This window comes from Anser brachyrhynchus (genome assembly GCF_964034855.1).
Source record: "Anser brachyrhynchus genome assembly, chromosome: 11".
Taxonomy (NCBI): domain Eukaryota; kingdom Metazoa; phylum Chordata; class Aves; order Anseriformes; family Anatidae; genus Anser; species Anser brachyrhynchus.
Window position 1 is genome coordinate 8,076,328 of NC_137706.1, and position 27,291 is coordinate 8,103,618.

The 27,291-nt window shown below is 39.5% G+C and overlaps 1 protein-coding gene across 3 annotated transcripts in view; it reads right to left on the reverse strand.

The window, feature by feature from the left end:
• The window catches only part of TBC1D2B (TBC1 domain family member 2B), a 38,147-nt gene extending 11,963 nt beyond the window's left edge, over nt 1–26,184 (reverse strand). The window contains exons 1-8 of one of the 3 annotated variants that reach the window (XM_080608197.1): nt 26,098–26,184; nt 16,994–17,147; nt 11,206–11,371; nt 6,624–6,781; nt 6,131–6,357; nt 2,922–3,314; nt 1,456–1,566; nt 107–300 (exon numbers count right to left, since the gene is read on the reverse strand). In XM_080608197.1, coding sequence (XP_080464323.1) covers nt 107–300; nt 1,456–1,566; nt 2,922–3,314; nt 6,131–6,357; nt 6,624–6,781; nt 11,206–11,371; nt 16,994–17,129 — 1,385 coding nt within the window. In that variant the 5' untranslated portion in view covers nt 17,130–17,147; nt 26,098–26,184. Of the gene's footprint in view, nt 1–106; nt 301–1,455; nt 1,567–2,921; nt 3,315–6,130; nt 6,358–6,623; nt 6,782–11,205; nt 11,372–16,993; nt 17,148–24,371; nt 24,524–24,582; nt 25,083–26,097 lie in introns of those variants that run through there. The other 2 variants (XM_080608196.1, XM_080608198.1) reach the window with 2 other exon arrangements.
• Between the last annotated feature and the right edge of the window lie 1,107 nt (nt 26,185–27,291).

The following is a 27,291-nucleotide window of genomic DNA, read 5'->3' on the forward strand; positions in this document are numbered from 1 at the left end:
CTGTCAATGATAGTACTTCCTTTATTACTACAGAAGGCATGTCCACAACATAATTTATACCCATATGTTTTATATATACACACACGTTTTAATTGCACAAAATTACCTGACCAAGTATGGTTTGAAAAACGCTTGTTCTGGTTGTTCACTGGTTTCTGCTTTCAGGGCATCTTCTAGTAACTGTGCGATAACCTCACGAGCAGGGCTCTGCTCCTCAGAACAAACAGGAGTTTTCATTTCTTGAAGCAAGATCAAGTATTTACTTTCTATCTGACAGAGTTTAGCTTCCAAGCTAGTATACTGCAGAAAACAACATACAATATTTAAGACACATCTTCAGACATTTGGTTTGTATTACAGATCTCTTCAAATCTGATTCAATATTCAGAAATGATATTCATTTCAGTTGCTTAAAAACATTTAATTCAAGAATAGTCAACTTTACTCCCCAGTTTTGTAGCACCATGAAACATAAAGCAACTCTGACGTGGAAAATACATGTTATGTATACATTTTTATTATGATATTATAAAACTCTGCATCTAAAATACTTGAGAAAGATCTCATACTTTTTTTTTTTTTACATAATTCTTTAAAAGCAGAATAGTAGCCTGCATGTATTTCTACCATACGTATATCTATATGTGGAAAACCTGAGTAAACTTTAATTGTTATTATGTTGTATGAAGTACAAATCAATCACTTCGTGCTTCTAGAGAAATAGTTTTACTCTATGCACATTTGAACCCCAAGAACTTAAATGGAATTTTAAAGACATTAAGTAGTTAGGTAACAGTACATAGCAGTTGTCAACAAATTTCCATGCCAAAAATACAGCGTCTGGATTTGGCAGCTGTGCACACCACTTCCCAAAAAAATATAGGCACACCCCACAGAACTTAGCTACAGGTATCTTGCCTTAGCTACAAGTGCGTGCACACACTATTTGCCCTAGGCAATGGAAATCTGTCATTTACCTGCAACTTCTCTACACTCAAATTCATCTATACAGAAACATTTCCAAAGTTACATTCACCATAATTTTCTCATCCTTCATGCTCAAGAGGGTAAAGCCCTATTCTGTGACGTACCATCAAAATGAAACACTATCACATCCTTTCATACACAGCCTGTTTTTGGTATACTTTAAGCTACTGCAGTTTTAATGCTGAGCAAGTGATAGGTGCTTGCAGAAATACACATACTTGTGTTCATGAATTACGAAATAATGCACTTAACACTATTCTAAAGTCTACCGCATTTTTCAAGAATCCATTCAGATACATTGTAAAAACAGTAAAAACTGTGTTTTTCATTTAACTGACTCTATCACATTTCATACTTCTGAATTGTTCCTGTTCTGTTATAGTTAAATTCCTTGAGTAGATTTACAAGTGAATTTTTGAAAACTGCATTAGACATAGCCAAAATGAAAACATGCTGTGTTAATCTGACCTTTGCCTGCCATTCTCTCTCTCTCACTTCTGCATTTCTTCGTAGAGCAGAAAGTTCCAAAATCTCCTTGTTTAAAAATTTGTTCTGGGTCTTATAACCCTGAAGATTGTCCTGTTAATAAAAGAAAACAAACTGGATTTTTAATAAAGATATCTTACAGATTGCGAATACCTATCAGAGAAAGCATACTTCAGAACAGAGACCAAGCAGCTACTAACAGGTATACTAATAGCTACTAAAATAATTAGGATCAAACCAAGTATTTTTAGCGTCCACTCAAGTCAAACACAGAGACTAGACAGCTATGAGCACGGAGGTGTACAGGCTGGTGCTGTGCCTCACTTGCACAGTGCTATGCCCCCAGCAGAAGGCAGTTGGTCACTGCTTGCAGGCATGAGGCAGGACCAGCCCTGCAAAGCTGCCCCTCACTGTACCTGGAGGAGAACAAAATATGCACGCTGAACATGCCAGAGGGGTTGTGGTGCTGCGCACCAGCCAGAAGCACATGCAGTACAAGAACCGGGGGCAAATGAGTCCTGGGTTTTGGTTACCCTACCAGTCCTCAGTCATGTCTGCCTCCACACAAAAATATAAATCCTTATCAAAAGCTTCCTCACCAAATTTACTCGGCTCCAGGCTACAAATACTACTTCTGAAGGTTGAGGCTGTGAGATGAGGGACTCTCAACAACTACAACTTCCCACAATGAGCATCTGCAAGCTTTGTTCTCCTTTCTGCCCAGACTATTGATTTCTAGTTTCAATTTTATTTCCTAAAAACTTCCAGGCTTACATACAAGAAATAAAGCTATGAACCTTTTAATACATTCTATGTGTCTCATATTCCAAATCGCTTGGAACTTTAATCAGTGTGGAATCAACATTTATACAAAGGCATGTTCAAAGCAAAGTCGGTAACTTCAGTAACTCCGTAAGAACCTGACACATTCACTGAGGTCAGTTAAAAGAATAACATGCATTGGTAACACCTGGAGCATCATTATTAATAGAAATTCTTCTACTCCTCTTTCCTTTTCTCCTTTACCGTTCATTCCTCATGCTTTTTGTTTCCTCACGCTTTTTGTTTCCTCACTTTTGATATTAAAGAAATAAAAAAGCAAGCATTTTGGTGGTATTCCTCCATGCTTATATTTTCCTCTTACCCTTACTTTTTTCCTGTTCCTTTGATTACTTCTCACATCACTCTTCCTCCACACCAAAGATTAAATTACTGTATGTATGAGATACTGTATTACAGCTGTACAGACCAGCTCAAAGTATACGAGTCCTGTTTAAATTGTTCACACAACAGTTCAAAGTGTAGATTCCAAGCAGAGAAAGCCTCAGGTGATGAGTATCTTGGAGAAATGCTAAAGTGATCTCCCCAGAAAATAGAGCAGACTAGAAAGTAGTTTTTAAAGGCAGCAGAGATTTCCCTATCCATCAAGACAGAGACATTGCTCTTACTTTTAGTCTGTCCAGTTCCTGTAGTTCCTTATTAATACAGGTGGCCACGGGAGAATTTACTGCGCCACTTTGGGAGGATGTATTGTCTTCACATTCGCTGAGCTGATGAGATAGTTTCATTATCACTTCATCTTTAGCTTGAATAGTTTCCATCAACATACCCAGCCGCTCATTGAGTTCTCCGACTTTACATTTCAGATTCTTTACTTCCTGCTGGAGACTATCTTTTTCCAGATTTAGCTTTTCGAGCTGGTTGTTGAGACCCAAAATCTGGTCATCTTTTTGGTGCAACAGCTCTAATTTGTCTTTGGGAACCCCCTCACATAGACGGCTTGCAAAGTATTTATCATATTGGGAAGATCGGACTGTTTGCTGCAGAAGTCGCACAAGTTCCTGAGAATTTAAAAGAAAAAAGATTGAGCTGAAAAAGCAAAGCTGGAGAATTTATAGCTTAGAAATATAATGTCAAACAAAAGTAAGCTTTGGAATTATTATTTATTTATTGCATCTGAGTTAATTTATAACAAACTTCTGATGGTGTTTAAGGAAAAAAGGAAATACATGACATGGTTCCTAGCAGGCTAACACCTCACAATGATTGGTTTATGTGGATGTCTTAAGTATCTTTCCCTGAGCTAAGGATCTTGCCTGGAAAGGCTACAGCCAGTTTAGGAAGAATTGTTGACAGCTACAGCAAAGCACTTACTTGGAAGCTGAAAACCACTTACTTGTAAGAAGCCCTGTTCTAAGAAATGAGAAGGGTTTAAACGACAAAAAAAAAAAAAAAAAAAGAATGTTACAGCACAGAGAAGTGAAAGATAACTAACTGCCCTCTTCCCTAACAGTTGCAGAAAAGATACTAAGGAGGAAAAAAAAAAAAACACATGCTGCTTTGGTAAAAAGAAAGTCTTTGCAGGCTTGTTTAGAAAAGCCTTGCTACAGAACCAAGTCATGAACTGACTTGCCACAAAGGAGAAAAGGGAGTTTCTGTGGTCTTTGCAAAAAACAATGAAGTCTCTGAACATTTTTTATTTTTCAAGCAACAACAAATTTGTCCAGTGATTCTACTATTTTTGTCCTCTATTTCCCCATTTTAAAAAAAGTACCAGTATCCTTGTCCATGGGAATGCACAAACCCTGAACCATTACAACATTAGAATACTTATTTCACTTGCATGAAAGATGCCTGGGAATTCACAGGTATACACGCACAAAAACAGCTGATTTTTAAGGCAGTTACACTGAAAGTAAAACCCTGCTTGCATCTTTGCTGGCATGAGATCCTACTACAACTTTCAGGAACTTAAGTTTTCTGTGAACAAGATCTGGGCTAGGTCTTGAAGTGCTCCTGAATGAGAATACCAGCCAATATCCAGTGAAGTTTGTTACACACAAAGTTAAGAAGTGAAATTTTAAAACAGAAGACATACTGTAAAAAAGGTAGAGTCTGCTTTAGCTATTACTAGAAGCTCTCCAAAAGCTGAAGTGTAAAAGCTATATAACAAGAAGATATTCCAGATCAACACACTAAGAAAGGAAGAACAGACTGCTGACAGGCACATTTCACTAATATACGTTATTACTTTTCCTGTTTCCCATTTTTGGTTAATGGTCTAACGCTGTGGAACCATGGGAGGGTAAGTTCTAACCTAGAATTATCTGCAACACCTATCAGTGAAACTGGGACTTCAATTGTTTTTTAAATAATAATTCTAACACTCATTAAGAATACAAGGACAGAAATAGCAATTTGTTCTTATGAAATTCCTAAAGCTTGAGTTGAATAAACACATCAGAAAATTTACAAAGACTTGGAAGTCTTAGACATGCCTAGAATGAACCACTGATTTTGAGACTGTTGCAAAGCTCTAACAGATTAGGTTTCTTTTCCTCACAACAACGAAGAGTAAACTGTAAAGACCTGGGTCTACAGAGTCAAATATCAAGCTACAGTCTTTAGAGGGGTCTGTGAAGGATCATTTGTTGAGGAAAATCTTGAGAAACTAGATTTTCTTCCTTCTTCCATTGTGATTTGACACTTTCACTACCTTAATGCTACTGGACCGAACTTCTAATAATTACTAAATAGCTGGATGATTTCATGGACGTAGTTCAGTGATATCCAAGTGTTCTATTTATCAAAAATAACAGCATCCAGACCGGCAACTTACATGTCAATTGACATTCAGTTATCAGGGAATCCTACTCAACAGGAACATATGTAATAGATGATCTTGCTTGTAAACAGTGACTACATAATAAGTTATCAATTCCTGTCTACTACTCTAAAGATTGTAAACTAAAATACAAGATCTGTCTAGTCACTCATGTTGCCAAGGAAAACATCCTACTTTTATCTTGCATCCATTTATCACAGTTCTAAATCCAGCCCAGTATCAACAGTGAGAAAATCTCAAGCTACTTGAGACGTACGTACTCTTTTTCTTCTCATGAGGACAGAAGGAGCTGAAACATTATGTTTCATTAGAACATAGTGAGATTTCACACAAAACCTGTCTCAGAAGCACAAATGTACTCCTTGGAGAGAACACCTAAAAAGCATGTAAAGGCATTCATTACCTTGTTTTCCCTTTGATCATCTTACACACTGGAAAACACAAATAGCGAAGCTAGCAGCTCCAAGCGTGACCTAAACTCTATTTCTTCTTAAAATTAGTAGAAATTCCTTCAGGTAAAACCAAGTTATTTAATAAATCTGAGCAAGCAGGGGGTATACAAGTATGAACACTGTATGAGGGCAATACTAAGTGCATAGATTTATGCTTAGGGTCTATGATTCACAAAATCTTTTTGTGCTGATACTCTGTGATACAATAGGAGTGGGAATGTGTCAGTTACCACTCTGCCACTCTCCTCTTTTGTAGCAAAGGAAACAACAAGAACAGAACAAAGAAGAAAAACTTGAAACAAGAAGTTCCTCAGGAATTACCAGTACTAATCAGAGGTTTTTTTTCTTCTGCATTATCTGCCAAGATCTTTGCAGACACTGGGAAACCTAGCTTCAAAGAGTAAGATACACATATAGACAGTCTTTGTTTCAAGACTTGTTGTAAATGAAGGTTCATTACATACCATTATTTTCTACCAACAATGAGCTCTTAATATAGTTAGGTGTCCATATGGGGCAAACAAACAATCACCTGTCACATCCATTTGCATTTGTGCACTTTGCCTGAAGGCTTAGTTACCTTTTGGCTCAGAAGATCTTTCTTCAGCTTTTCCAATTCTTCTTGCTGGCTTTGATATTTCAGTTGCAGTTCAGAGACCAGTTTGTTGCCATTACCAGAATACCACTCAGTTGGAGAGGAGTCACTGCTGTTCCGGTTTTTGCTTGATCCAATCATGTCTTTTAAAGGGCGTCTCGGTTTTTGTGGAATGCGGCCAAAATCAAATGGAAAAGCTGAGCTAGTCAGTCCTGCATAAAATGTCATTTAATTAACAGATATTTCAAAGCATTCAAATTTCCTTTAAAAATATACTATTTAGACTCTTAGGAACATTTGAACAGCTCGATACTCTCAAACACATCACAAGCAAGTAATTTTAGAAAGAGTTTACTGAGCTCTGGATGTGGTGTGTTAATAAATGATAAATTTTAACTTATTTCCCAGAGATACAAATATCACAATGCACTACAATAAAGGAGGAAGGGCAAGAGCTCCTCCTTCCTCCCGTTTCTACCTTTATTTCCTTCTGCCAGGTTTTTCCTCTTTTCTTCCAGGGCCATCGAGTCCTCCAAGTCTTTTGGGGTTGGATCTAGCAATTCCCACTCTTCACTGGTATAAAATATGCTCTTGCGATTTTCGTTATTCCCTTTTCTTAAAGATGACATTGAATTTCTGTGAAAAGCACAGTAGAAAAAGAGACCGACATTTGTCCATTTTGTATTAATTTTATCATTATTTTTTAAGACAACCACTGTAGCTGAAACAATGCAAAAAAAATATAAGCTAAAAACACAAGCATAACCAAAACCTAACAAAATCTCGAAGGAAATAAAGCATATCCTATTAAACAACACCAGCTAGCAACTACTGTATGTTTCAAAAAAGAATTCTTTCACTAACAATAAATGAATATTTTGCAAGACCCTCATGGTCTTTTCTATCATCCTCTGTTTTATCCTTGTTTTGGCAAGGAAAAAGAGATAAATTAAAGATTTAAAAGCAGCATCTCTGTATTGATTGGTTATTTTAGCTCTAAATTTTAGGATAATCACCAAGCATTAAACAGAAGAGCATGCAGTCAAAACACACGTTATATTATCACATTCTGGATTAACATCAAACTTGGGATCATCCAAGGGACCTGCTGTAGCTGCTGCTGACTGACTCCTTAGCAGTTTTTCCTTCCTGAGGTGGAATGTCGCCAATTACCTACAAGAACATTTCAGAGGCAACCTCTAAATTCCAAACAGATAATTCTATAAAAGAGCAATATACTTCACAAACAAGGTAAGATTCCCCTACCCAGCTTCCCCCACAACTATAATGCTGCCAAAAATGTTCAAGTCCACACTTATGTATGATCCAAAGTCTGAATATTAATGTAGCTCAGTATTGTCAAGTTTTTGTTCAATTACAGGGAATTCCACATCAATCCACACAAATCAGCTTAGTGTTTTAGATACAAAGTTGAAAAGAAATACGTTTAGTATCTCAGCATTTCCTACATAGTCTTCGCACATGGAAGCCCACAGAAACACTTACAACTCAGTCAGCCCCGTTCTCTTTTCTTACTCTGCAAACTGTAAACAGAAAGTAAGCCATATGACACCTTAATGATTATTTCATGATCCAATCCAGTCTTTGATCAGATGTCAAATATCTTCTCAGGCTGAGAATGAACTCTAGGCTAATCATTCATTATGTAGTGCAAAATTCCTATAATCTGGTTAACTGATTAACTGATTAATAAGACTATTTTAACAATCAATTTGCAAGTGTGACAGAGACTGAGTTGCACAACACCTTTAATCTCCTTCCAGTCTTTTCAGTAAGAAAGATCACAATTTCTGTTGGGGGGAAGAAGCCCCATTTTAATGTTCAGAGCAAACAGATCAAATTAGATGATGATCCGTGTATTTCCTAGGCCACCCATAATTGTCATCAGCTGGCATCTCTACAGCTATTCTCTGAATAGTGGCTCATCTCTTAGAATGCACTCCCCAGCTGCCTTTTCTAGCCTTGGTCAATGTCAGTATTTAAAGCCTGTCCAAACACCACCTTTTGAAGCTTCACAACTCAAAAGAAACAAGAAGTCAAATCACTCCCAGAAAACCTTTTAAAATGCTGTTAGGCCCATGAATAATCAGAGCTGATGCTGATTTTTGTAAAGCTCTTGCACAGAATTGTTAAGTGCACTGAACTAGGACAGCTTCATTGCTTTCTATTAGATTATAGAAAAACAAAATTTGAAAAAACAACAAAACCATTTATTTTCCTAAGCAAAGTGTAACAAGTATAACAGAAACTAAGATCTGAACATATGATCTACTGATTCCTTATTTCTAAATGTTTTTATTATAAGTCTTATTTTATGATTATATAATTTGACATTACCCTAGTCCAGTATACTTTCACACGTGTATTCTACACAAACAAGAGATGCAAGAAGGTGACAGCACTGAGACAAAAAAACTCAGGCTTGAATGCCACTAGTGCTTGAAGATGGATTTTAAAGAAGTCGAAAACCATGTTTCAGCTTTAGCTACTGTAAATATACATACAGCTTATCACAAAGACACATTTTTCAATTTCTTCCACCTTAACTCACCACTGCGCCTTAGGATGTAAACGCAGTTGCTATAGGAACACATTCTCTGGCAAAAACACCATAAATGTGTTCAGGATCAAAGGTAAGTCCGTGACTAAGACATTACAGGTACTTGAATACATCCTCCAGTAATGTGGAAAATTCTCTGAAGTTTTAGAGACACCTTGACTGATTCTCTAACACTGGGGTTAAAACTAGTTACAATCCAATAGGATATTAGATAGTGCACACATTTTCTAGAGGTGATACTGCACACATTTTCTAGAGGTGATTAATTCTCAAGTTTAATAATTCGCTTTCACCACTATGAAAACATTCACAACCTTGCCCTACACAGAGGTTCAATACAACTAAACAGACCTCTTGTGGCACTCACATGAATGATCATCGGTCCAGTAAAAGATCACATGTCCATCTGGAAGTGATAAATGAGATCGTATATGCAGCCTAATTCCTTCCACATGTTAACATGTAAGACCTACATAATCAATTCATGCTTTTTCACATGAATGCTATTTAAAATGGCCAAAGCATAAACCAAAGCTGTGCAAGGAGAAAGGCTGCTGCCTGAGGGACACCTGCACTATTACTGAACAGTCATGCTTATTAATTGGGCATCATTCATTGTAGGACTGAATGAGGGAAAGATTTGGGGATTGGAAGCATGTAATTATGCTTACTTAAACACTTAACACAGAAGAAGTTCAAATTAAGGTTATAAATGCCCTTGCCCTCTCTGGAGCAGCTGTTAACAGCCATTAGAAGGAATTGCCTGTAATGAATCCTTTGGAGAAAAAAATCCCTCTTTCTTGTGAAAACAGCATAGATTAGATGACTGCTACAGATCAAAATCTCAAAGCAAATTTATCTTACTAGACACAGGAACTGAAGTGCTTGTGACCTGCTAGCTCAAAACAGGCAGGGGTAATGCCAGTCCATAGCTTTAAAGGCATGTTACTGCAAGGCCTCTGCTAAGGTGAACACATCTGTCAGAGGTTTTGGCATGTTACTGTGCAACTAATTGGCTTCTGACAAGGTTGTCACTCTTGTCCCAGGGACAAAAGACATGGCCAAAGAGTGTGCAACTGTCCACATATACACTTCAGATTCTCACTGCTGGCTCAGTAAATCCTCTGCAAAATGATTTTTGAAAAGCTCAGGAGAGTATGTTTGAGCATAACAAACAATCCTGAGAGTAAAACTATTTCCCACTGTTACCAGTTTGCAAGGAGGAATGCCTTCTTTAAAATTTAGAGGGGACACTAGAGCACACCATGTAAAAAAATCTGTAACTTTGTTTTTCAAAAACAAAGCTTGTTAGTAGATATTATCTTATTTTTTCTATGAACATTTTCAGAGATGAACCACTGCAGCTGAACATGTCCAGAAAGAGTGGAATGGAGGAGGAAGACATTCACCCTGCAAGAGCTTCAGAGCGTGAAGTTTTCTTTCTTACATACTGGCAGAGATCTGCCCAGACTCCAAACCATTAGGATCACAGCTACACACAAAAAGGCCAGCTCTTCAATGTTACACTAAAATAGCTGCTGGACCACCAGAAACAACTCTCTCTCACCAACAGGGATTCCCAAACCCTAGCTCAACCACCAGCCTTTCTGCTCTGTTTAAGGGAAACAATGGAACACACAAACCAGGCAACACTGAGAAGCTTACACTGACACTGCCCTTCTAGCTAGACTTCCCCAAAGCACATTGTCTGCAATTCAGAAAAAAACAAAATCAAGAAGGAAGTTTTAAAACACAAGCAACATTCTTTAAATTATCCTCAAATTCACCTATCTTGTCTCATGTAATTTTTCTTCTATTATCACCAAATGTAAATTCTGCCAAGTCGAAGTGGCTGTGCAAACCCAAGAAGCCACACAAGACTACCAACTGAAGTAATGAAGCAGGACATGCAGTAACAGGATTTATGTATTTCTTATTCCAGACATAACTCATCTTTACTGGAACTTAAATGATGGTCTGTACAGCCATTAAAAAAAGCCAAGTAGCATACTTCGTGACCTCTCAGATCTCTGTGCTTAACAGGAAGGCTTTAAAAGGGATGTTTAACTCAGCATGGCACTGCTGATGAAACCAAACGACATTTTATTGACAGCTCAAGAGGGATGTGGTCTAGTTGCCCAAGCCACAGCTCTGCTTTGTGAACTGCTCTGTAATAGCACTGCAATATCCTTCAAATAGAAGCGGAAGATTCATCTATACTGGCAAAGTAAAATACAAAAAAAAAATCAGAAGGAAACTGTAAACAGGAGAGCTGAAAAAGAGTATTGCTGCTTTCCTTAAAACAACTTAGAGTAAACTCAGTAAGAGTGAGGGGACAGGCTGTGGCTTCGTTGTTGTTCAGAACGTGTCTACCACATTTTTGCTCAGGAATTCAAACTACATGTATTTCAAATCTGTAGGATTCCAGTAAGAAACTCTGTCTGCCAGCAACTATCATTCCCCCATGTCACCAACTTACTTGATTTCAGTGCTCCATTGTTTAAGTGAGAAATTGATGGCACTTGGTTGGACTGGCGCAGGCTGGGAAGCTGCTTGTTCCCCCACCAGCTCTGTAGGAGAAGTCTCCACAGCTAGAATAGTTCTAGCTCTCTCTGCTGAAGCATTTTGGCTTAGGATACTCAAATCTATTAAAAAAAAAAAAGGAAAAAAGAAAAAAAGCAAAACTTTCAGTGAGTAAAAGAGCAGCTGTTATATAAAGCAATATATTACTAGGTCTGTTAGTAATGTAGTCAGGGTTTTATCTTAAATTCTATCTTAACTTTGTAAAATACTCTGTTCAACTTTAAAAAAGACACTTTCTCAGCAAGCTCTCAATGCAGCCACATACTTCTGATAACAGGACTCGTGTTAACGCTCTCGCAGTGTTATTTCATGACCAACTCATAATCTCAACTAGCCAATATTGACTCATCTAGTTTAAGCAGCTGTGAAACCATACAAATTAAGGTGGATTCATTATATTAACCAACAAAACCCCTTGTAAAACAAGCTCAGGTCTATCAGAACTCCTAAGTCAGGAACAGCATCACCACAGTACTGTTACACTGTGTGACCCATACCCCCTGCTCCTGACCCCTGGCAATATTGTTAGCATAACCAGCAATAAGGCATATATCCAAAATATTTAAGTGGGCTGCTAACATATACCCCTGCCATACTAAAACTACGCCACTCAGATAAAAATTCTGCAGTTTGAAAAGAAACTCATGTGCCATGCAAAGGAGTTGTATATTAGTAGTAACAAAAAAGTTTTAACATTTTCAGCAATTCAGTATAAAATCTACTTGCATTTAACCTGCCATGTTTCACTGAGCATCACCTGAAAAGCAAGCATCTGCATAAAATGAGATGAGCTTAAGATTCAGTTCCCTCTGAGCATGCTTTAGGTATGCAATGGTTATATTATTTCTCAGCTGCTATAGAAGAATACATTTTGGCACAAAACATATACGGGCCCTAGCATGAAACTCTGTAGCACCTTCCCCTTCATCCTTTTCAGCTTCCTTGGGTTTTTGTTTGGTTTTGTGGGTTTTTTTGTCTTTTTTTTGGTTGGTTATTTGTTTTTTGTTGTTGTTGTTTTGCTTTTTTTGGTGCTTCATGCTCACAGCTATCCTAACACAAGTATCCTACACAAGTACATGCTCTGGAAGAAAGAATGTGTCATTACAACTCACTCTGAAAGCAAAATATACAACAAAAAAGAAGAAAATAATTGCCCTTTTGTAATAACTCCTAGGGTCTCCACCCATTTAATGAATCCAGATAGTAAAGGTGTTTCAATGTTGATTAAGAAAATGTTCTTATCTGAGCACTGATTCTGCCTATTAACTTGAAAGAAAAACAGAAATCCCATGATATGATCATAGTATCACCAGAAGGGAATAAAGAAATAAAATCCAAAACCACATTACATTTCTGCAATGTTTCTTTGCTGAAGCATACAAAAACAACTTAATCTATCACTAGCATAATAAAATGCATAAGATAAAATGAATGCAATAGAGCCCAAACGGGTAGCTAACTTATTTGCTGTCTTGTCATTTCTTCTTCTTAAAAGCCACATAACATAACTAACTGAAGGAACTTGACTAGTCTTCAGTTGTCCTCAAACAAAATGTAAGAATTCTGACATTAAGCATTCATGAGCTGGACTTGATGGTCCTTGTGGGTCCCTTCCAACTCAGGATGTTCTACGATCTACAGCTAATTTAACACACACAGCAGGTTCTGCTCTATAATATGAGCTGGTAGAAAAAAAAAGATTTGAAAAATATCAACTGAGTTCTTGAACTGTAGCACTGAAAGTCAGTTGAAATGGGAGTAAAGAAAAGTGAGCCTTCCACAGTTGAAGGAATCCATCAGTCAAGGTGACCCAGAATATAAAGCCGTTGTTCAACAGCTTAAGTGGGTAAGGCAGCTTGAGAAAGCACACCTGCTCTTCCACACTGCCAAAAACACTTATGCAGCAAGGAAAAAAAATGAAAAACAGGAGTTAGTTTTTGGACGATGGTTCTTACTGCATCTGTTATGACTTAGACAAAGGAACTTTCTTGCCAATAAGGACATGCAGAGAAGGCCAAGGAGAAAATACCCACCCAAAAGCCCCATTTGTGCGTTGTATAATGCATAGGAACTCTTTATGGGACAATTTATGTATTAAATCATTAGCTGACATTACTCATGCCCATACCTCCTGCACTGAGCAGGAGTAAGGTCGTATTTTAATAACCTTGCCTATTGGTGAACCTGTTAAAACATTTTTTATGAATAACTATAGCTGAAAGACAAATGAAAACTCAGTTATCGGTGTTTGGGAGGTAAGATTGATAATGTAATATCTGCACTTCAAAAGTTTACTTCAGGTGTTAAAGGAGAAATTAATAAATTGGAGTCTTTCTTTGCAAAAGAGCCTGTAACAGACTAGATAATGTATCCTATTTTGAGATTCCAGGGTTCAAAAGCAGTTCAGAAAAGTAAAAATCCACGTCAAACTTCCACATGTGCATCTGGGGTATAGTTCTGCCAAATGGTATACCTCCTACAAAGCAACTAAATCCTTCCCGTGCAACAGACCAGTGATGACTAAATATCAAACTAGCTCCAACACCTGACATTAGTATGGTACAATTACACTGAGACAACTAGTAATTAACAGTGGCCTGTCATCTAAGAGAAATATTCATGACAGCAGACAAAGTAATGTCAATATCTGATTTTTACATCTGTATCCAGTTCTTTGTGACTTTTTTCTGAATACACTGATTGGAGGTGTGAACTACACGGCAGATACAGCACAGCAACATGGCTGTTACTGCAAACATTTCCCCAATCTCATTTTTGAACTTATTTTAAAACATAGCAATCTTAGAAATGCATGACATACCATTTTGCATTACTGCAAATTAAGAGTTGAGAAATTAAGAATGGCCAATTTTAGTGCTGAAATAATGAAGACTACATTAACAGTCAACCAATTAAAAATTCAAATCCTAAAAAGAATAAATCATTTATTTGACTTACATGGTACTAAAGCAGCTCCATTACAAATCCTACGGAATCTTTTGTTACACAGCTTTCCCACAGCCCTCTTGAAAAATGTTTTAAACCATTTTTCCACATCTTTACCACTTCCTTTGATTATTCTTATAAAAACTTCTAAACTTGATCTACGAAGCTTTCCCCAAACCCTACATACGTTCCAGTTACTCCAGACTTCCGAACTCAAAAACAGCTCCAAAAAAAAAAATATATATATACACACACAGGAGTAAAAAGGGGGAGGCACAAAATAGACAAGACTACAGCGAGCAGTTTCACTTCTGGACCAAAGCAGACTATTTCCCCACTTAAAACATTAGTGATAGCACCTGTATTAAAGCCTTAGCAAAAGAAACCAATTTCTGTGCTCCAGTATAACACACATCTTGGAACACACAGTAAGGGCTTTTTAGAAGACACAAGTTAGTCATCATCATGGAACCAGCGCCTTAGAGAGTCCTACCGGAAACTTTTGCAGTACTTCTTCGAAAAGTAAAAATAATAATTCAGGCTCTTCCCAGTCTCCCCTGAAGGAATCCCTAATTAAACCATTCAGTTACGATAAAATCATTATTGCGATAAGCAGTACCAAAAATGAGATACTACAGATGCAGTTTCAAATTACACATAATGGAGTTTAACTGCCGGCTGTCCACAAAAGGGATGGGTCTACTCAGCCCATGCATTCCCTTCTGTCATTAGTTGCATTGGATTTAATAAATTTAAAAAAAAACACAGTCCTATAACAAATTGATTCATCTTGCTGATCCAGAAAAACCCAACAACTTATAAGAAAACAGCAGATGAGTGATCTAAAGTGACGGCACTTTTTCACTTGTTATTGCTGCATCTGAAGCAAAGCAGGAATGAGGGAACTGTATCTACACAGACTGCAGAGACAACAGATGAGTTTCAGGGTGTACCTCAATTCTGAGGTAGAAGCCAGAAAGAACACAGATTTGGTGTTAAATTACACATTATGGTTTATCTGATCCAACAGCCTGCTCCCAGAAGAGGGCACTCCTGTCTCCTGCACACTGACTTCCATCCTTAGCTGCTAAGCCCCTTGTCCCCTCCCTTCCAGCAGCTCTGCAAGTCACCTGATTGCACAGTAAATATATTCCACTCAGTAATCCAGCTGAAAACAGAACAAAAAACAACCTTCCCTTTTGGCTAAACTTTGACTTAAACCAACTCAGCACAGGGTCAGACAAATACCACGTAACAATGCAAAAAGGGAGACTACCTAGAAGAGAGTGAGAGGCTTACAGTAGAACAAGAAAGATTTCAAAGAAGAAAACCTTGTTACCCTTTCCAACACCTGCAAGCTGTTAGATCTTTACACAGCAACACATCTATTTTTGCAGCATATGCTTTGACAAGCTGCTAACCAGACTGTATGCCGACAAAAAGGCTGTCTCAAACCACCCCACTTCATATTCCCACCAATTCTCCTGTAGTGATCCCAGCACTCATCTGTCCCTGCTGTAAACCACTACAGGAAGCCACACTGACCAAAAACAAACGTGGAGACAAAGATGTTTCCTGCCAGTTTCCCTCCCTGCACTACCGTAAGGAAGGTTGAGACCAGCACCAGTGCTGGACCAAGGGAGATAACTGAGCATCTGTTTAGCGTGGCTGGCTATTCGACTGGTGTAGCTGACACAAAGCTGAGCTCCTACTGAAACAGACGCCAAAGCCAGCTGTGGCTGAGCCACAAGCAGGCTGCTCTCAAATGAAAGCAGTAAACTGGGTTAGAGGACAAAGCTGCAGCATGGGATCCAAACAGGGGGAGGGGAGAGGAGGGAGGGGAAGATGACAGCTTAACATTTCCGGGTTTACAGGAGGAGCAAATTGAAAACAACTAAACATGAAGTTTGTTGATGAAGTATGCCTGACCTCAAGACACTGCTTAAATCCAAAGAGCTTTACTAACATGTTTAACTTGGCATAGAACAGGATTTCTTAATGCAGTCTTATTTATCAGTCACAGAAATAAGCAAGCAACTCATTTTTGTAACCATCCTGAAATGAAACAATTCAAAAGTGTCAAAGCAGTGTAGTCAAAACGCAGAATAATTTTGTACAATACATTGCTACATTTTTATATCTCTGACGCAAGTCTAAAATTACATTTTGATTGGCTGAAGCTATTATGGAGACTGAATTTCATGTGTGTAGTCTTTGCGCAAACTGTCTTCCAACTGCAAAAAGCAAAGAATATTTATCACAATCAGATACACCCATCACACCAAAAACCAAGTACGGTTATTTTCAAGAACAAAGTCTAGTTACTCAGAAGACAAGATATACCTGCTCCCATTAAAACCTGCACTTTACATTCAGAATGCTGAACACACTAACTGTTAGGAATCTAAAACTACAAAAAGAGAAGTAGCCTCAACTGTACTTTGCCTCTTCATGAAACCTAGTCATAGAAATACTCTGTTTTACTTGATTTTTTAAAAAACTGTTTTTAAAGAAATCAATCGGTTTCAAAAAAGAGATGAAATCACACACAGAACTACATTTATGTCATGTTACTTCAGTATCATCAAAATATGCAAAGTTTAAATAGTTACTTAATAACAAGATGAAGCAAAAAAACTTCCAAAGACTATGGTCACTATTCTTCCTTTGTGTTATGCCTTGTGCTCATTAACTTATATTGAAAATAAACACGGTTTTTACTCAAATTTTCAACCTACCAGGATTGTCTTTGGCAACCAGACCTTTGGAAAAGTCACTTGGTGTAGGAGAAGTTCGACTGTCCCTTTTTGCTGCATCAAGGTTGTTACAATATTCCCACCTTTTCTGTTGAAGCTCCTGAAGCCAGTAGGTCATATCCTGACGAGTTGCAGCCTGCAACACAAGGAAGCAGAGTGCTAATGAGACCGGTGCATCTCTCAGGCATCTGAATACCCAAGCGCAACCAAAAGGAACAACCCAGATCCCTTTGCTGGTCTGCTAATTATAATTACCTCAAACCAGTTATGATTTAAAAGAAATAACCACTAATGTAGACAACACATGTTGCGCAAGCATTCATATCCCTGACTTCCATACCGAATCCATTTCCCTTAAAATACAAGTATTTCTTTCCTCCAGTTTTAAACTCAAACACTAGAAAACACAGCAGCATCCTATATTTCACAGACAAAGTGTTTAGATACACACAAGGCCAAGTGCTGGGTCCTGCACCTGGGTCACAACAACCCCAAGCAGAGCTACAGGCTGGGAGATGAGTGGTTGGAAAGCTGCCTGGCCGAGAAGGACCTGGGAGTATTGGTGGATAGTCGGCTGAATATGAGCCAGCAGTGTGCTCAGGTGGCCAAGAAGGCCAACAGCATCCTGGCTTGTGTAAGAAACAGTGTGGCCAGCAGGGCTAGGGAGGTGATTGCCACCCTGTACTCGGCTCTGGTGAGGCCGCACCTTGAGTACTGTGTTCAGTTTTGGGCCCCTCGCTACAAGAAGGACATGGAGGTGCTCGACAGAGTCGAGAGAAGGGCCACGAAGCTGGTGAGGGGTCTGGAGAACAAGTCTTACGAGGAGCGGCTGAGGGAGCTGGGGTTGTTTAGCCTGGAGAAGAGGAGGCTCAGGGGCAACCTCATCACTCTCTACAGGTACTTGAAAGGAGGCTGTAGCGACGTGGGGGTTGGTCTGTTCTCCCACGTGCCTGGTGACAGGACGAGGGGGAATGGGCTAAAGTTGCGCCAGGGGAGGTTTAGGTTGGATATTTGGAAGAACTTCTTTACGGAAAGGGTTGTTAGGCACTGGAATAGGCTGCCCAGGGAAGTGGTGGAGTCACCATCTCTGGAGGTCTTTAAGAGACGTTTAGATGTAGAGCTTAGTGATATGGTTTAGTGGAGTACTTGTTAGTGTTAGATCAGAGGTTGGACTAGGTGATCTTGGAGGTCTCTTCCAACATAAATGATTCTGTGATTCTGTGACAGCTGCACATCTTTATTATTAGAAGTCCCATACCCACACACAAAAATTCCCATTTTCATTACTTACTTGCTTTATTATCAGCAGAAACCAACAATTTAATAATATATCGTACTGCCATGATAATCCCATAAGCTATCTTGTATACAGTGCTATTATGCGTGTATATACATAACCTACAGGCCTACAGTCATTAGTATGAATAGCTAGTAAGAGTCCAAGAAGCCAAACATCTGTAAGCCTCAATCAGAATCACAGCTATACGAGTCCTTCCAAATTGTGGCAAATGACAGTCTACAAATGCCAACAACAGACCAAATAAAGGTAACAGACACTGAAGGTGCTTCCCTGAAGAGAGTCATTTTAATTAAAACACATCCTCAGCAGCCAACCTAGAGCAAACATTCGGTGCTAGTAACATGGTATGTTAAGGAATAAGAAGTTAACACTCATGAAAGGACACTCACCTAAGTCCTTAGTAAGCACGCAGAGTGTCCTGTCACTAGTCAGTCCTTCTGCCTTCTCTCAAAGTGCTTGGTGGCATTACCAATGAAAAACCCACACTACCGGGGAAAACGACTGTTTTACTCTTTAGAGACAACTAAGTACTGCATAAAGCACATTAATGGCACAGGTTTGTCTTCATTATTGATAAAAGATAACTTTTGGTCTAGTCAAATGAAAGATCCATTTACCATCATATCTCAACTCAAAGCGGTTCATTACAAGACAAATCTAAAGCAACATAGCAAACAACAACTGACTCCTCCCCAGGGTGCTCTCTCTGGATCAGCAATGTGTGATATTGGTGTTTAGCAATCAAAGATAAATTTTTGTTTTACAATTTGGCCTTTCTGTACCTGTATGAGCTTTAACATCCAGAACATTCTATGGCAGATGGCTCCAAAGCACTGTTCAAGCAAGCTAATGAGAAAACCGAGACAGTAATTCCTGGAGCTGATGCTCCAGTTCCTCTCAGCACATCATATGCACAAGGCAACACAACATACGTGAATCTGATCAAGTAAGCACACATAAAACAAATCAAGTAGTGCAATACACCAAGCAGATACAAGAGGATGCTGTAGGTTCACCTTCCTCATTTGCTAAGACAGGCATGTAAGCAATGTATTTCTATTCTGTATTGGAAGTAAGTTTCATATACTTATTCTTGCTTGCTCACAGGAAACTGGGGCAAGGGGAATATTTTCTTCCCATGTCTTTTTTTGAAGGAACTAGTTTAAGTATGTCTATGAGGTTTCTCAGAAAGCAAAAACTTGGGCCCTGTGAAACACCAATCCACACAGCTGCCGCTGGCACTCTTGGAACAACCACAGCAGCGAGTGCCTCCCCTGCTGTTCCCAGAGCCAAAGGGTTCTTTGGAGTTCTGTTCAGCAACAAGCGTCCATTTCTAATATATATCAGAATCTACATTCCCTTGAGATTTGCACACGGGCCTTGTCAAGCAAGGTTTTACTGTGCTCACATAGAAAACCACTCGGTATTCAAAGAACTTCCACTAACACAGGATGTAGCGTTTAAGCGGTTCTCTGCTGCCACAACAGCTAATGAGGCAATCCACACTGACTCAACCTAAGGTATACCTACAATTAACTTCTGCCCATGACTAGTGCAACTTAATGAGCTCTTGTAATATTTCGTACCATTGTCCTCTTCCCAAAGCTCTTTAGAAAACAATAAACTGATTTTATCGGAGTTGCTGCTTGCCATTGCTTTTAAATTCCCATCTGCACCTGTTCTCTGTTGAGCAGCAGATAGACGCCCTCGGTTTACATGTGATGGCACGGAGGCACAGGGGGGCAGTTAGCAGTTACGGTCCTTCAGTGTCAAACAGGATAGCAAAGCAGTAGGTGTTTCTCTCTTCCTGTTTTAAGTCATTTCCCAAGAAGTCCTTACGACTATGCCACTGCACCGTGTGTGTTATTTTGCCTTCCTTCCTCAACGTAATTGGTCTTCCTTCTCTTTCTATAGAGGATTCCCACTCCCTCTGAACACTTTTGGCTGAGTTTATACAAGTATCTAAATTATTTACTTTACATGTAAAAGAATATGCAGTGACCTTCTGTTATGATGACTTTTCTTCATCAAAGTTGGTTCTTGGAAAATGGCTTTTTCTAAAACCACACACAGAATGTAAGTTTATCATTTCCCCTCCTCCTAAACAAACAAAGACAAATCTGCAAAATCTGTGTGTGAGACTTGAACTGTCACAGAAGGGGACACTCCCACGCTTGCCACATTTCTCATGGTTTCTTCTAGTATTTGGCTACTGGTCACCGATAGAGACAGAACATTTAACTAGGAACAGCACTGATCAGACCTGGCAAAGAATCCTTATTTGTACTCAACTATTTTGTGGCTCTTCAGTAAGAGAGAACCTTAGCTAGTCACTGACAACTTAACAAGGGTATTCTTGCAAGAAGAAAAACCACCATCAATGGAATAGCAGAAAGAATGCAGATGGTCTACTTGCCTTCTTAGTTACTTATTAAATTAATTACAGATTTCACAGTAGGATAATTTTCCTTTCTGTATGACACTTGCCCATAAGAACAAATCTGTATCAGCATGACTACACCCATTAGTTTTGACAAAATGACATTTTCACAACAGAACAAATTCTGCAACAATACAAAGAAGAGCAGTCATGTGTTAGAGGTGTAAAAAGCCACACTTAAAATAACGTCATCTGAACTAATGCCAGAAAAGGAATTACTATTGCAAACCTGCAGGCAACAGCAGCAGCAGAAGACAATGTAAGTAAAGAGACGTGCAGTCCCCACTGCTTTTCAACATAAAGGATGGAAAATCAAGATCATTTACTTAAAACCCTCCCTGTGTTCTTCTACTAAGGATGCTGCAGGATCTAGCTGCTTCTGATGCATGTGTGACGTGAACAGAAAAATTCTTTGGAAAAAACAACTGCACAGTGACATCCTCTGCCTGGACCATGGTGGAACACGTATGCCAATAACACAAGCATTTTTGAAAAGGGGATCACCACCAGAAAGTCTGTATTTCTTAAGACTTTCTAACCCTGCTGTGCTCAAACAGCAAATTGCAAACCAGATGTCTATTTTTGGAGGGCTGCCCAATATTCAGTTCAAGTACTGTAACCACTAATCAGCAAAGTTAAAACAAGAAGTCTTACCAACTCAGGAAACAAATCACCTTCATGACTGAGCTGTCTTCTAAACTGAGTTAAGACCTAACTAAGCTGGGTCCTAAACCAACACTACTTAAACTCAGCACCATGAGAGGTTCACAAGGACGCCATTAATCACTGCCACAGCCTTAAAGATTATTGACAAATTGGAGTAAAAGCTCCTAAATAGCTCTGATTTCACTGAGTTTGGTGTCCAATACTTTCAAGGATCTGGGCTCCGAACTCCGCAGTGCCTGGAACACATACTACTTGGCCAATAACCAGAAAAATGAGTGTTTTTTGTTTTAAAGAAGTCTGTGCAATTCTCTCCACCCCACCCCAATTCCCCCAGAAGTTATCCACCCACAAGTGACCAGACACACAGGCTATCATCACCAGCCAGCGTTGCTTTGTTTCAAAAGCAAGGGAACAGAGCCATTAGCCAAAATACACTGCTTTAAAAATAAATGAGAAACCTCCTCTTTGTTTATATATTCATAATGCTAATTCTTTTCTCCCTTAATGACAGACCTCCCTGTGCAAATATGAGCAAATGTTCACTTGACTGTATTACCAGCATTCTACACCACAGCAAGTATTTGCAGGATCAGGCCCTTTCCGTGATATTCTCAAACACAATTCTCCATCTACAATTCCCAAAGTGCATACTTTTCTCTGACTCTTCACCTAAAATTATGGTACTTGTTATGTATTTTTACAAAGGGGTTGGAAAAAGACTTTTACATATACTTTGCTTCTTCTAATGTAATTTAACTGCTCAAAATACGTAGGAAAAACTACGATCCTGTAATTGTCAGCCTGATTGTCTACATTTCTAAATGATGAATGATTTGCTTTATTAGCTATGAAGGCTACAGTATATATTTTTTCCTCAGACTGCTATCAAACTGAGAAACAAACCCCAACTACATCATACCATCCTCAGTTCCCACAAAATACAAAGACTGAGCAATCCAGATGATGAAATCATTACATTAACAAAAATACTGAGGCATTATGAAGAAATAATGCATTCCTGAACCGCGCCATCATTGCAATCTGGAATTCCAGTTGCTCATTTCTTACTGCTCTTCTCAGCCTATAACAGTGAATGAGAAAGACCAGATGATGAGATCTGGAAATTTTGAACAAGAAGCAAATTGAGGAAAATAAGGCATGTGAGTTAGAGGGGGAAGGCAACATTTGATTTGACTTTTATCCTCGTGCTCTGTGTGTAATGTTTTCTTCAAAGATTCAACCACATTTGTTTTCAACAGAGGCTGGATCAGTCAGTCCTTTGGTTTTCCTTTTTAACTTAACATCTTGAATTCATTCTTGTCTCTACCTAATTTAGCTGCAAGATATTTTTATAGGCCTTAAAGAGCCATCATGCTAGAAGAAAATTAATTCCATCTCCAAAAGTCTTAACCCCTGGTGAATCACACAGCTGCAAGAGGCCGGCTGATCCTGCAATATCCCTTGAGATCTTCATTAATTCCTTATTATATAAATGCTTATAATGTAACAGCATTTTATGGACAGTCGCTTTGCTGCTTTAAGGCAAGCCTCAAAACAATGAGAAGATACAAAATTATTTTTTCTGCTAGTTACAGAAATGACCTTGACTTTTCTCAACTGCCGTATGGAAACATGAAGAGAGCTCCAACTATCATAGGTTCTTTCCTAGAGAGTACAGGAAAAAATGACTGAGAAAAGTAAGGCCATAATAACATCACCAACGAAAAGATACCAACAGAAACACAAAAAAGGAAACACCCCTATCGCTTACATTTGTGCATCATTGTTGAGCAATTCCATCTCCATGAGTGCAAGAGGCACCTGTGGCTGCTGCTTCACTACTACTGTTTGACAGACTAGTTATTTATTACACAGATAACATGTTATTTCCCACTATAATCAAAATCATAAGCTACTTGTTTCCCAGTAAAGGCCTGCCTGTTCAAAAACATCACCAAAACAAAATGTGCATTACGTACTTTCCTGAAGATTTCCATATATAAAAAAAAACACTCAATAGTAACGTAAAATAAAACAAACCCTTACACCCAGTTTGCAGCTTTAACTTCTGTAAGATAAATACTCAGGGTATAAAGGCAGATTCATTGAAAGTAATAACAACATATATTATGACTATAGGGACAAAAGAGTCATATTTACAAGTGATTACATGCAAAATTGCTGATTACATTGCTTTTCCTTAAACAAATATAGTTAAATTATTACCACAATAGTTTTCCAGTTAGACAACTTGTTTACTCTTTAGCAAAGTATGTTAATGATTCCTTATTTTGACAAATGTTTACAGAGTATTGAAAAATGTATACAAACACATTCTACAGTATCAACATTTTTTATCACTGTTCAAATTCCCACTGTTAAGTAACCACATAAGAAAGATCTCTTCCAATATTCAATATGAAGTTCTGCTGTTTTACTTAAATAACTTTATGGATTCTTTATAATCTAATATTAAGGAACTTGCTGCAAAAGAAAGCAGTTTGTGTGAAAGCTCACACAAAGAGCATTCCTTGAGCAAAATATATGCATTAATAGCAATCAAAAATAATACAAACTCAGATTAATTTATTCCTAATTTATCAAGTGGAAATGGCTTCTTTGTCCCCCCTCACGCCCAGCCATGACGACAAAGGAAAGATGTGTAAAAACAAGCCTGATGTTTAGTCTCATCCTGTGAATGTCTATGTCCTTGCAGACAGCACGATCCGCAGCCTCTGCTACTATCGGGAAACAATTCTCCCTCCTCTTCCTTCCTCCCCAAACAGTCTAGATTAAGACTTTTGCCATCTATGTTTTCAAAATAAACACCCCAAAAGTGAAAAACACGCCAATGAAAGCCTCCAAACCCACAGCCCATCAGATTTCCTTGGCAATCGCTTTTCCACCGAGACGTTTCCACAGAACCCACTCGACCAAGGCAGCCCTGCGCTCACCTGAGGCAATTCTTTCCTCCTTCAGAGGAGCACTTAAAAAACTACTCATTAAGGCAAAGATGAAGGGGGGCACTAGGGGCAGGCAGACATCTCTTATCAACCCCAGGTTCGGGAAGGATTACTTCTCTCCCTTAAAACAACAAACCGAAGCCAGCAGCGGGAAGTCGAAGGGCCGGGCCGGGCGAGCAGGGCACGGCGCCCCGGGGCCTACCTTGAGCACGGCGACGGCGCCGCTGGGGCCGTGCACCTCGAAGGCGGCCCCCTCGTCCCCGGCGGCAGCGCCGGCCTCGGGCTGGTGGTAGCTGAAGCAGGCGGAGGCGATGTCGAGGTGTCCCAGGGGCAGCGCCTCCTGCGGCCCCTTGAAGTAGTAGAGGTAGCAGCGGCGGGGGTCGAAGACGAACCAGCGGCTGCGGAAGCCGCGCAGGGGGCCCTTGCCCGACAGCTTCTGCAGGTAGCCGCACAGCTTCGGGGAGCACGGCCCCGGCTGCTCGCCCGGAGGGCCGGCGCCGGGCCCCGCGCCCTCCCCGCCGCCCTCCTCCGCCTCCGAGCCGGCCGCCGGCATCGCCTCGCCGCCCTTCGCCTCCCTTCCCTTCGCCTCGCCCCGAGCTGGTGGGGCCCGCGCCGCCTCACGGGACTTGTAGTGCAGCCCGCCCCGCCGCGAGGCCTCGGCCTTCGCGCTGCCGCCGCCCGGGGGAGCGGGGCCCAGCGGCTGCTGCTGACGTGGAGCGCTCCCCGCCGAGTCGCTGCTCTGGATCCGTGCCCTTCTAGTGTGTCACTTACCGCTACCGGGCTCCCACTGTTGTGTGACCGCGTTAAAAAGTGTTTCCCAAATCGTGGTCTAGCCCACAATCAGATTAAAAGCCTTCTTTTTTGTGGGAAGCTACATTACTAACGTGTATTCTCCGGTTCAGGGCCTTATCTCTGCACTAGTGACTTACTAAAGGTTGCAGCGTTGACCACAGGAGTGCTCGTGCCAAACACAGTCCTAACAGTCTCCATGCAGTGTTTGATCTCACCTAACAAACTCTTGCCACATGTCAAATCGCATCCCAACATCTGTTATTTACACGGGAAAAACTATGGAATATGCAGACAGCAATGGGTAAAAAGCTGTAGCTTACAGGTTTCAGACTTGTGAAGGCTACAAACCAAACTGCTTATATTTCTATGTTTCTCTGAAATGTCTAGCACATTTTGGACTCCAGGGAACTGCTAGTGTTAATAATAGAGGACTTATGTGACTCTCACTGTGACTTTCACAGTGAAGAGAAGTAGGTACACATTTCACATAATTCCTCCCAGTGTCTGGAATGCAATGTATGCCTATTTCCATCAAACATGCCTAATGCTTAGGGTACAAATAGAGAAAAGAGCCTGATGAGGCATAATCACCCCAAAATAGGAGGAGGCAACTGTGTATTTAATGACATTGAGCTTTTCATTCTCAACCTTAAAGACAGCACAAAAAGCTTGTTGTCAAAAAAAGTTGTTGCCATGGTTGTAGCAATGGTGTCTTTATTAGGATTATGCTAGGTATGAACTTGGTTCACCTGACTGAATTCTGACAGTTTGGAAGTTCTCAAGGTATCCAGAAATCATAAATCCCCAAAAGCTTCCTAGTCTGCCCTCATTTATAATTCCCTTAATTTCTCAGTGAAAAGTAACTGCGTCATCTGCCAGACAACATTTGCATTCTGTGCTAAAAGATATAATTGATATAAAGCACCTGAATATCCAGCGTGGTTGTCCTTGGGATCCACTTCTATGATGACAGGGGATCACAGCATTCTTCAAGTCCTTCTCTCTGGATGTCACCTACCGATGAGAAATGTGTCAAGTGAGGAAATAACCAATGTTCAAGAGAAACTTGTAATAGAAACTGAAGAATGGAAATACATCTCCCCAGTCAACTCATGTGACATGAAGTGTGATGCACTGAAGGATTAAATGTTGCAAACAAAGGGGAGACATTTTTGTCCATATTTTTTTCAGAATAGAATGACTGATTCTGTTGTGTTAAAAGCTGAGAGCTTTTTAGTAAATGTGGAAAATAAGAAGGGTTGATCCTGTCAGGTCAGTCAGATTTCTCTACTATATACTGCTCAGTATCTTCTTAAACAAACACAAAGTATTCTTGGTCTTCCCATAGCATCATAGCCTTTCTTGGCAAGCGGCATTTGCCAGTACATGAATTACACATGGAAAACACTGAACCCCTTCAGAAGCTGCCTGTTTCTTAATTCTGTCATTTAGACAAGTTTGAGTGCCCCAGCACTTATCCCTGATCTGTTACATTATCTTACTGATTTAGTGAAGCAAGGCCTTGTTCTTTGCACGCAGAGTACCCATGACTCCTACTGGCTATCAATAATTGCATCTTGCAGCAACTTACAGAATCGATTCCATAGGCCGCAAACTTTTGCTGTCAGTACTTCTCTTTTTTAACTTGCTGCTCAGCTTCCTTACAACACTCAAAGCAGGAGAATCCCCTATTTTTGCAGTTGATTCATGTAAACAGGAAGTTCCCCTTCTTGGAGATATAAGTTCCTTATTTCACGTACGCCCTTTTTTCACAAACAGATCAAATGTGGAATGGTAAATAACAGCAACTTATTTCTAATTGCTACGGGGAATAAACATGAAAACAACGTTTGAAAAAAATGCTTTTCCCTTTACCTGCCCCTTTTTTTCATGTTTTCATGTCTAGAATGCACAGATTGGTATAGGTGGCATTCTGTTGCTAACAAAATCTAGAAAACAAATATAAATAGCATCCCAAAAGATGAGATTTCACTCCTGTTGAGAAGAGAGGACCAATGAACCTTTTGGTCTGAATGTAATTCATAACCATACTACAACAGTCAAGTAAATTTCTTTTGTAGTGAAATAGTGGTTATACTCCCAAGAGAACTACAAAGGT